This window comes from Helicoverpa armigera, chromosome 19 (genome assembly GCF_030705265.1).
Source record: "Helicoverpa armigera isolate CAAS_96S chromosome 19, ASM3070526v1, whole genome shotgun sequence".
In the NCBI taxonomy this organism is placed as follows: Eukaryota; Metazoa; Arthropoda; class Insecta; order Lepidoptera; family Noctuidae; genus Helicoverpa; species Helicoverpa armigera.
This window is the reverse complement of record NC_087138.1, coordinates 9,026,840-9,039,062: the sequence shown is the minus strand read 5'-3', so window position 1 is coordinate 9,039,062 and position 12,223 is coordinate 9,026,840. Positions and strand designations below refer to the sequence as shown.

Below are 12,223 nucleotides of genomic sequence, written 5' to 3'. Positions count from 1 at the left end.
GCAACCACCCTTCAATTGTCTCTTTTAAGCATATTATTATGCAAAATAAATAAAATATGCATGTTCATATGCATGAGGGCAGGACTACATCCTCCATCTAAACTTAGATTTATTTTCTCACTGAATTAACGCTTAATATTTTTCCTAACATTTAATTTAATATTAGGTAAGTCCAGCCACAGATTATATAATAGTTACTACGTAACAGATAAATCACTCCATACAAAAAAGTCCATACCTACTGTTATAAGCACCTACAAGTTCCCAAACTACCTACAAATTCATAGCTGCGTTAGAAAATGAACCTTAAAAGCTCCAGCGCTCGATTGTTATTTCAATGCGATAGCGCACAGTTCAGTGACCGCGACCGTGCCGACAGCGAGCGTAGGGTTGCCTCTTACAATTAAATAGGGAAACAAAGTTACGCTTATTTGTAACTAACTTCCCAAATCAATGGAGGTGCCCAACTACTTTTCGAGCACAGAACAGGCAAGTATTCTATACTTACCTATTACCCCTGGCACAACACCGCTGACCGCTGATACATACCTACTTACCTACCCAAAATTGGTTTCTGCGCAGCGATATATGCAATGTTCCAAGCCACCATTTAGTTGGACGAGAACTATACCTACTTATACTCGAAATGTTTTTAGCTACAAAACTCGGTAATCATTGCATGTATAACTAAGTATAAGGTATCTATAATTTAAGTATCTAAAGTAAGTCGCTTATTTTTAAAATGACAAAGAAGATAAGTATTTTTACTTTAAAAAATAGAAACTATTTCTAAAAAAAAATATTTCTAAATGCCTATACATATATAATAGGAAACCTTTATATTTTCTTACAATAGTCACATATACACCTACACAAATCAAAATAGTTCTTCAGTTTATTAGATAATTTTAAAAACCAAATAAAAAATAAACAATAACTGACTTGTTTACATCTCTAGGTAAACGGAAAAACGAAAGCTTTATATTTTTTATTTTACTTGATCTGCAACCAAGCACAACACATAACTGGCCAGAGGTCGTCATGTTCACAAATAAAAATAATAAACATAAAACGTCACGAGCGGCTGTCGAAACCCCTGTGCCGCGTGGGGCTACCGGTAACCCAGCGAGCGGTAGGCATTTATCGCGCGCAAGTACGTCGAGTGACAGAGGCCTGGTCCAGCTTCTGCTCGTGGCTTTGTATAGTAGGACTTATCTCGCCATCACTAATTTCGAGATAGGTAAAAAGCTATCTAACACTGAAAGACTTATTTTGGGTTGGACCAAGTACCTACTTCCTTCCTAAGATCATTTGCCATTTCAACAAAACGGCAAATTCTTGAGCTGTATAATATTATTACAGCCACGGTCAGAAACTAGGGTAACAATTTCAAAATCAGGATTGGATTTCTTTGGTCTCCAAATAAAGAAACTGGTACAGTTTGTGTCAATCCACGGCAAAGAGCTTGCTATCTATACTAATATAATTTATAATAAAAATGTTTTTTTTTCTCTCAAACAAACAAACAAAAAAATGTACTTGGTTTTGAATGATCTCTCTATCAACTCTATCTATAAAAAAAAAACGCACGAAAATCGGTTGCGTAGTTATGAAGATTTAAGCCTACAACGGGACAGAAAAAGCGACATTGTTTCATACTACGAACTGTTTGACTTGACGCTAAAACGTCTATAATAAAAATGGCAGTAAAGAACTATGCCAAGCTATTTGGCAGCAACCATTGTAACCATTGTAAGGACCACCAGCACATTACTCCATTTAGTACCCACCGACCTATTTGGATAAATAAAAAAATCTGGATCTGTCTTACCTTAAAACCGTAGTCTACCGTAGTTACCTCACGTAGCTCGAAATGCAAGTGTTCACAATTTGGTACTTACAATTAAAAATATACCTAGTTACATATACACAGTTACAATATATCATCATCATAGTGTGATTAGAAGGTTACCTGCACAAGTATTTTGTACGAAGCAATTGCTTATTTGACTTCCTCGACCCAAAGCCTGGTGTTCTTAATAGCATGTTAGGTATTTCAGACTACCTCTTCTTCTCTCTATAATACTCCAGACCTTCAAAGGACTGAGCTTGACGTCAAACCATCACGTGACACTGGGCACGTGGGGTCTCGTGACGTCAGTAAAGCTGTCTAAACAACGCGTCCGCGAATAAATAAATAACAAATCCAGATTGTCACATTAATAGGACTGTGAAGGAATAGAAAGGAGAAAATAGTAACGTACGAAGGTAAGTACCTAAAGAAATTTCACGCAACGGGCGGTTCCGTTTATTGGTTTCGTCGCAGCCCTAAGTACCATACTGATCTAAATCATATTTATTTATGTCAAAGGAATATTTTAAACCGCGTGGGTGAAAATACTGAACACTAGAACGATTCACACAAAAATACCAAAAGTACCTAACTTTACGTTGCCTTCAATCATTAGCACCTATATTACGGTGTGGATAGACCATTCAGTACCCAAAGGCGAAAATGTTACTAAATGTGCATAGTTTTTTCAAAAAAAGTTTTTATACAAAAGAAAAGTGCACTTGCCAGACAATAAAATCCCAACTACTAAAGTATACCCTTTCAGACAGAAAATAATTGACAAATTGGATGGTAAATGATAGAGATATGCGAATGGAGATATGCAAAACGAACATATAAAAAATATAAATATTATTATAAACATAAAAGTGCATGTGGTATTTGACCCGTGTCACATGTTAAAAAATATTCGTAACTGTTTAGGTGATATAAAAGTATTAACAGATGGTAACGGTGATGAAATCGATTGGAAATATATTGAAAAGTTAGCTGATTTACAAGAAAGGGAAGGATTAAGGCTAGGTAATAGTCAAATCTAAGGAGACGCAATACAGAATACAGAAAAAATATAATGAAAGTATTCATAGCTGCGCAAACATTAAGCAGTAGTGTGGCAGATGCCATTGAATTTTGTGATCAAAAATTAAACCTCCCTGATTTCAAAGGGTCAGGTCCCACGGTAAAATTTATTCGAAGTGTTGATCGGATTTTCGATTTTCTTAATGTTAGAAATCCCTTAGGTAAAGGTTTTAAAAGCCCTATTAGGACTTCTAATGAAAACAGGTGGAGGAAAAATATTATGAAGCAAATTAATTATATAAGCGAAATTAAACTGCATGCACCAATAGCACATTCAAGACGTAAAGCGGGTTTCCTAGGCTTTTATAACTCTGTGCTTTCTGTTATAGATATTTACGAAAAGTATGTAAAATCAAACGGACATTTAAAAAATCTGTTAACTTATAAAATGAGGCAAGATCACTTGGAATTATTTTTTTGTGCCATTAGGAGTAAGGGTGGGTGGTGTCCGAATCCGACAGCAGCACAGTTTGTCAGTGCGTATAAACAGCTCATGATTCATCATGAAATTAAAAATTATGATTGCAATGTCAAAGCAAATGATGAAAAAAGTTTTCCGGTAGTTCTTACAGCAAAAGTTATGAAAGAGTTGCTACCAAAATCAAATACTTTGTTTCCAGAACTACGCCTTCATTTTTTGGAAACAATGATGTTTGAAACTGTAAATAGTCATTTTGATGTATTAATTAAACAAATTATAATTAAGTATATCGATGTTAGATTTTTTGCAGCTACGAAAAATTACTCTTTGTCAATTTCAGGTGAAAGTACAAGAAATTTCTTGACACGTCAAATAATTTGGACACGTCAATAATAAAAATTGCATTTAATTTATAAAAAGTGTTTTATTTTACCTTTTTGGTTTGATTAATTCACTATTCTATGGTATGGCAAGAGTGAAATTGTAACAAATATTCATCCAAACTATCGCAGTATAAAATCAGTCTGATTAAGAAATAATGCATGTTTTTTAACAGACTTCAAAAAAAGGAGGTTGCCAATTCTGCCCTATCTAATATAACTAGAATTGCATAGTTTTTACATGTACCTACGTATATGTTGGTCTATACCAGCGTCTTAACATGTGTGTAAATATATATATGTATGTAAAAAATTCTATGTATGCAAATCAATCAATCAACAACATGAGATGTGGGATTGACCTACAAAATGCAAAAAAAGTAAGATAATTTGAATTTCGCGGGCACAGTCGGCGCTCCCACCTTAATATAATATGGTAAGTAATTATGATTACTGTAAACACTTATTATCAACAGTTTTTTCTATCGATATTTGTTCGCTGATCTCGACATCAATAGTTTTAGTACCACGGACACTCGCTACGTCTAACAGCGCCAAAATGGGGATTATCAAACGGGCACAAAAGCACGTTGACAGCAGCCGGTCCAGTAGTAAATATAGAGATCAGTGTTGATTGATACGACATGACGGACGTTCCGTTTCTCGCATTCACGTACATAGGCTTTTTTTACGTCAAAAATCATCACAAATTACACCTAGCACGGGTCAGCAGCTCGCTCATAAACTTAAATTCATTGACAAAAAAATAGCCTATTACAAGTACAAACCAAACACAATATTCGAGAACAATAACCACAGACTTTACTGGGATAGAACCATCATCACTGACAAAACCATACATTTTAATAGACCTGACATCACATTATATGATAAAATCAATAGAATTGCCTACCTTATCGACATAGCCATCCCAAATATACACATAACGTACAATCTCTGTTTTAAATTATTCTAAAGCCATTAATAGCTTCGCTATCCCCGTCCTCATCTACTCATTCGGGATAATCAACTGGTCCCAAGGCTACCTACTAAACCTGCAAAGAGTCATAAATACCACTCTTACAGCTCACCGGAAGCACCATCCAAGATCTTGTGTGCAAAGGATGACTCTCCCAAGACGTGAAGGCGGAAGGGGAATTATAGACTTTGTTAATCTACACAATAGACAGATCACCAATCTTAGGCAATATTTCTATCATCATGCAGAACACACAACACTTCATGAAACAGTAACCCTCGCTGATACCCACCTCACTCCCCTGAATCTAGCCGATGGAAACCCGCAAAAGATGAGAAAATTACCGATGCAAAGGAGAAGGTCGCCACATGGAGGCAGAAGTCTCTACTACACGGGCGGCACTACCACGACCTGCATGCAGCAACCCCATGTCGACAAGACTGCGTCATACAGAAAGCTGTCTTACTAAATACCTGCCGAATTACAAGAAAATGTTTAACTACATCTTCCGTTTCATCTACATATTTAATTACTTAATCCGTTCCTAACATATGCATAGGCTTTAGGAATAAAAATGAAGAGTTATTGCAAAAACACGTAACTGTGGGGGGTATTTATCATGACTTAGTTTTGTTCCCCTTGTTAAAAACACTCTATTAAAAAGTGCCATTTGGAAGTCATTATGCTGTTTTAACATTTGTATGCATTCTTCCGACACCTTATTTTTTTAAATTAAATCATTTATGACACTTTTGAGGTTGGTTATTTTTAATTCCAACCTCCTTACACGCTGGCTTAAAGTTTTTACTTTTACTTTTGCAAATTTTAAGGATCTTCTTGTTTGCTGGGCAACTGTTTTTAATGATCTTGGTGTAATTTCATAACAATGGTCATGTAACAATCCAACTTCGATTCTTGCCTTTTTAGGAGTTGATGAGACTTCATAATCATGATAAGTAAGCTGTTCTTGATCCCTCTTTGACTGATCCGATAATTCTAAAATATTTGCATCACAAAGTAATTTTCGTTTGGCTGAACTAGTATGTATATTAGCTGATTTTGTAGCACTCTTTGTAGTTAACGGACTAGGCAATAACGTAGACGCTGTCGAACGAGGCGAAGATGTAGACGTTGACGGACGAGGCGAAGATGTAGTCATTGACGGATGAGGCGATGATGCAAAGGTAGATGTTCCTGAAAAGTAGACATTCAAAAATCTGAATATCACATCTCAATGTATAATTATAATTATGAAAATTTTAACAGAAAAGCACAGGATAGGTCATTCACTGAAACATAAAAACAATTTGATGTGAACAATATGAAGTATGCTTGCTCAGTTCGAGAGATTTTGGTGTCACATATACTTGCATATCTATTTATAATGCCATAGGTATTTTCTACCAGCCAACCATTGGATGATGCAGAGGCGATATGTGCTAGGTGCCATGAAGTTATCATAAAATATACATAAGTATTATAAAATAGATACCCAGATACATAATGATATTGTAAGGGCTGATTTTTCAAGAGCCAGATAAAACGTCAAGTAGCTAACTGATCAATAACTTTATCTGATTCTTTAACGAACCAATAAAGAGTTTCAATTTTTCAAAGCATAGTTACCAGTCAGTTTACTACCTGACCTTTTTTTGTGACTAGCTTCACACTACATCTGTGTGAGCGAGACGCGCTTATGAACATTTACAGATCTAAGAAAGAGACAAACAATTTTCAACTTAATGACAGCGGTTGTCACATTTTAGAGGGAATCATAACATAACCTTAAACTTTGACGACTCGTCTTCGTGTTAATATTTATTTTCCGTTCGAATTTATTGTTTGCTTTTTGTGTGTTGTGTGTAATCATGGAAAATATCGTAAAACGTGAACGTTCCACGAATTTTAACAAAAGCGAAATAAGATTATTGACTGAATTGGTGGCAAAACACCGTACTATAATTGAAAATAAGCAGACAGACGCCGTAACCAATAAAGAAAAGGAAGCAGCGTGGATAAAAATCAGTTCATTATTTAATGCGGCTACGGGATTTACAGCGAGGAGTACCAAGAGCCTGAAGCTTAAATATGAAGGCATAAAAAAGGAAACCAAAAAAACATTGGCCAAACATCGGCAAGAGCTGTACAAAACTGGTGGCGGGCCCTCTTCAGCCCCAGAGGTTACAGATATACAGGAGAGGGTTATCGCGATATGTTCGAATATCAATGGGCTGGATGCTCGAAATGACAGCGACAAAATTCCAGGTATGAAGTCAAATATTTTAAAATATTTTTGTTGATGTTACCATGGGAATTGATATAGTGTTTATGAAAACAAAAGTAATAACGCACTACATTTATCTTTAGCATCTTTCTAAGCAGTTTGTGTATTGTTGTTTTTTTTCAGAACCTTTAGAACTGGAAGAGACTGCTAAAGTTGACCCGCTATCGTTGCCACTGCAATCATTAGAAAATAATTTAGTAATTGTACCATGTGATGACGATATTCCGTGTACTTTAGGTAAAATATCTAATTCAATAATAATAAATAACTTTAGAAAATAACTAAACATGTGCTGTAATTAATCTCTGGCTGCAGAATGGAAAAGAATAAATGTTTGATTTTTACTCATATCCTTGATAGATTTATGATCACATGATGGCCACTGATTTTTTTACAGAATGTTCAACCTATATATATTTATTTAATGTAAAATGAAAACAAGGACCTGAATATATTTTTTGTTTTAGATCAAGAAGAGTTTTGCCCGCAACAGGATTTAAAGGAGAAAGTTAACAGTGAAATTGGAAATGGTATTTTAATTTATTGAAAAAAAAGTACATAGTATAATAGTGTAATAAAATATAATAGTAAATTAATTTGTTTTCAGACAAGGCCTTTGATGACTTTCAATCTATAGAGATACAGGATATGGAAGTGGATCAAACTGAAAAGGTATGTCTTTATCAATTTTCCAGTTCATTTATTTACATTGTATAAAATAACATTAATTAAAACTTATCATTATTTTCAGAGAATAAGTGGTCTTCATGGAAGCCAAAGGCTTTAAAACTAAGATTAGTCCATACTTGAAAAGTAATCAAAAAATTACTAAAGTTGGAGTGACTGCAAAACTGGACCATTTAACTGAATCTCGCTTAGAGCTAGTGAAGCTCCAGAAGGAAATTGCCATAAAAGAGCATGAGTTTGTCAAACAGGCACACTTATTAAAAATGCAGAACCTGCATAATGATGAAAGAAGGAAGCAGGAAATGCATGAAGTACTATTAAGTAAGCTCCGTACTGGTGTAAATTATGGAACAAGTCCTTTAGAAATAATAAATAAAGATTTATAAAATGTTTTTTTTTTCATTTACCTATTCAACAAAACAAGGATCTCTTTAGTCTTTGACCATTTTTATTGTAATGTGTGTGTTTAGTTCCAATAAATTAATTTTTTATCACTACAAACCCAGACTGTTAAATTCTAATAATCCTATTCAAAAGCAGTGAATACCTCACCACAAATTATTTGATTATAACAATATGATTACTGTAAAGTGGAGGTATAATAAAAGAACACATTGTAGTTATAAAATTGTGTTTATTAATATATCATTACTAGTTGATTAGACTTTCAAAATATTCTAACATAGAGTCCCTTGTACTATTGTGTTGGTGTCCTGGCTGGTCAGCAATGAGAGTTTCAAATTGTGGTTGTTGTGGTATGTGGACTTCAGGATCCACAGGTGGTTCGCTTTCATTTCTAATTCTTGCAAGATTATGTAAAATTGCTGTTGCTACAATAATGTCTTGAGCGAGAGGGATTCGGCACCGCATTCCTATACTTAACACAGGAAATCTCCTTTTCCAAACCCCGAAACATCTCTCAATTACATTTCGAGTACGAATATGAGACTCATTATATAGTCTTTCGGCTTCTGTTCGAGGATCACTTAACGGAGTTAGTAAATAATGATTTAAGAAATAACCACTGTCACCTAGGACCAGTCCATTCTGAAATCTATTAGTATCAAACTGAAACTTTGCTGCAGAGTTTGAGAATATCAAACTGTCATGTGTTGAACCTGGCCATCGTGTTACTATATCTTCAAATTTTAAGTCGCTAGTACACATAGCTTGCACATTCAATGAGAAGAAACCTTTTCGATTTCTGTAGTCTTCTGCAGTATTGCCACCTGGTGAAATTATCTTGATGTGAGTACAATCCAATGCCGCTATAACCCTCGAAATCGGGCAATATTAAAAATCCTTCCTGTACTAATAATATTTCTTCTCTGTTAGCTGGCAATGTAACAAATTCCTGGCGAAGAGAGGCAATTGCTTCAGTAACTTTTCTTATAATTTTGCTCGCAGTTGAGTTGTGTATTCCAGCAAAATCACCTATCGTAATGTAGAAACTACCACACGCATAGAACCGCAAAGTCAGAAGTAATTGTTGTAAAGCTGGAACAGAATTGTTTCTGAAAAATAAAAAAATAATATATAGGTATCTTTCAATGTTACCTAGATCGTAGTCAATATACAAAAATCTCGTTTTTATTATTTATATAGAAAATAATTCTTACCTGTTTGTTACGTTGGCGATTTTACTTTCAATGAGGGTTAATAAAAATTGCACAGTACTTTTTTCGAGACGAAATCTCCTATGAAATTTCTTATCATCCCATAGAGACATATTATCAGGTCTCTCTCTAATAACTCTTTCTCTTCTCTCTGACTCTAAATAATTTAGCACTATATCATCTTCCTCGATTGTTTCGTCGTCGATAGAATCAAAAATATCCATTATTTTATAATTTAGGAAGCAAGAACACAAGTATAACCTACAAAAACGAACGCGCGTGATTGCAGAAATGACAAAATATCTGAGTTATCTGACCGTTAGCGCGCTACCTGGCCCGTAAAGGGCCAGATAAATTTATCGGCTGGATAGAGAGTTTACCTGACCGTTAGGGCCTATCTGTCAATTGAAAAATTGAGATTCTCGCTAACTGTGGAATAAACCTTATCTTTCCCTTTATCTGACCATTGAAAAATCGGCCCTAAGAATCAGTATTTATCCAACCAAACAAGTTGGGCCGAGTCATAGTCTATGACTCAGTGTCTGTGCGATTGATCCTTAGATAAATTAAAAGGATTGATCAGGTAGGAGGACAACTGTATTCTTAAATTACTTCTAGTAAATTAATTTATATGAAAACAACAAACCTTCAAATATTGTCGGAATGCTACCTGGTTTCAATGCTGTTCTATTGAAATGTTTGACAAAACATTCGTCATTGAAATGTAGTGAACATAGATAATTATATGTTTTAGGAGTCCAGTTGTGGGTTTTCATGTTTTGAAGCCAAACTTTTTTTTCCTCCAAATCTTTTGGAAGTCTGGAAAAAATATAGGTTAAGTAACGTAATCTCCAATGAAGGCTGAACATTACATATCCGTTAACATCATGTGAGAGAAAATAATTTGACTACACAAGCTGAACTATGTCAATATCACGGAAAAAATGTGTTCAATTAACTATCGATAGTGAAAATATCGATATGATGCAACCACTGTCGAAGGCGGTTCTAGTTGAAATTGAAAATTGTAAATAAAAATAATCTTTATTCATATCTTTATTCATAGGAATTGCATTCGGTAATGCTTGTTAAGAGTAAGACTTGATAAAAATAAGTAAGACAAGATTACTACGTTGTAGTGTGTGTACGTAATTTAATTTTGTTAACTAAAATAAAAATATGACTAACTATTACAAACAAACCTGTGAAATGATATGTGACTGTCTTTTTTGTAGCGTCTCTTGCAATATACACATGACCTCATTCTTGATTATAATGCTTATCACAATAACAACATAAAATTACAACCAAATTATTTAAAAATGCATGATTAATTTAAGTAAACAAACACCTCTCACAGCCATTTGAAAATACGTCAAATTTAGTTCTGTGGACACTCGCTTAGACGATATTGGCGCTTCAAATGGGCACAAAAAAGTTGCTGTCAAACGTACGGAACAGCCGGTCCAGTGAGTGGTAAATACAGAGGTCAGTTCGTATCAACGTCATTTAATTTTATAATTTTCAGGTCATATACGAAACGTTTTTGTTATCAACGATTAAAAAAATGGAATATAAGTTATAAAATTGTATTAGAAGGAGAAAATAAGTCAGTGCAATTATGATCCGAATGTCACGAGATTTTGAAAACTATTTGTCCAGAAATCTGAATTTATTGGGCCTCGGCTCAAAGGGCTCGGGCTCGGTTGCTGAAATCAAGTTAAAGGAAAAAAAAAGCATAAAATATCAACATAATTTATTTAAAATTTTACTATTTTCTTTAACATAATTATCTTGTTCTTTGTGATTTGGTTTGGTTAGCCTCCAGCCTTACAGATCCCTTTAGGTTGTCTGTCTTGCGTGTTTTCAGTATTTTTTGCCTGTGGCACTTGGCAGTTTTTATGCTCTATGGCTTGTTTCTACAGTGTTACCAGCTTAGGAGTTTCCTCCTCAGATGCAGGGTATGAGAAAGCATCGTCAGATTTTTTAGGTGCTTTTTATTTTTAGAAGTATTTTGGAATATCTGCCCTTTTATATTTCTCATTATGTATCAAGAATAAGCGACAACGAGTATGATTTCTCGATAGTTAGAATACAGGGTAAATTGATTAAATAAAAAAGAAACTTTCGCGTTATTAACATAGGCAAATGTTATTTGCTACAGGTGGTCGAAGCTTGCTGGAAATTCATTTGTTGCTGATTAAATTTTCTGTTGCTTTGTAAATCACTGATTTGTTTTCAGTGTCTAAAGCAAGTTAGTAATACAGTCACAAGGCTGCTTTTCCACAGGAGATATGATATGCTGTGCGCAATTATGTTACAAAAATGTAATAGCTTAGCTGTTGCCGTTTCCACTAATGCTAAGCTAAGTAGCGATATGAGTAGCTGTGGAAGGAAGATGCGCAGCTCTTGCTAATAAGAATAACACTGCTCGCAACATTCCATAAGGTGCCCACGCATCCGTAGCAAGCCTCCGTAGCATGTATTTTCCTCCAATGAATTTCATTGGTGGATATCAAAAGCAAAGTGGAAAAGCGGTCAAAGTGTTGTAGATTTTTTGTGGGGATTTCAATGAAATTAGTTTAGAGGTACTTTAAACTTTAGAGGTAAATATTTTTAGGTGTTGGTAACACAGACTCTTTATTGTCAACTAGTTCAACTAGAACTACACCAGTAATCTCGTAATCTGTGGTCTGTCTTTATCAGTCTGTGGTCTTTAGTCTTTATTGCAACTTTATTGTCTGTTTTAAACTGTTCTCTGCGTGCGGCTTGGCTGGCCGTCCTGACTTTCGATATTGGTTGTTTGTTATAGTTAGCCTCAAAGTACCTACATTATTAAATGTAGTAAACTAAGTGTAATTTAACTTGCTTGTGCGCAATAGTTATTTAAAAAATGGGTTCTCTAGTAAGTTTCTACAAAAACC

General features: G+C 34.6%; 1 protein-coding gene and 1 long non-coding RNA gene across 2 annotated transcripts; one reads left to right on the top strand and one right to left on the bottom strand.

The window, feature by feature from the left end:
- Positions 1 to 5,358: 5,358 nt before the first annotated feature.
- On the bottom strand, positions 5,359 to 10,735 carry LOC135118170 (uncharacterized). The gene is made up of 3 exons (XR_010277405.1): positions 10,502 to 10,735; positions 9,946 to 10,118; positions 5,359 to 5,906 (listed from the first exon to the last, which is right to left on the bottom strand). It is a non-coding gene; the product is annotated as an uncharacterized LOC135118170 (long non-coding RNA).
- Positions 6,217 to 8,069, top strand: LOC135118234 (uncharacterized). The gene is made up of 5 exons (XM_064039550.1): positions 6,217 to 6,977; positions 7,120 to 7,233; positions 7,464 to 7,526; positions 7,604 to 7,668; positions 7,932 to 8,069. Exons 1-5 carry the CDS (start codon positions 6,581 to 6,583, stop codon positions 8,067 to 8,069), a joined length of 777 nt encoding a protein of 258 aa, XP_063895620.1. The 5' UTR covers positions 6,217 to 6,580.
- Positions 10,736 to 12,223: the final 1,488 nt, after the last annotated feature.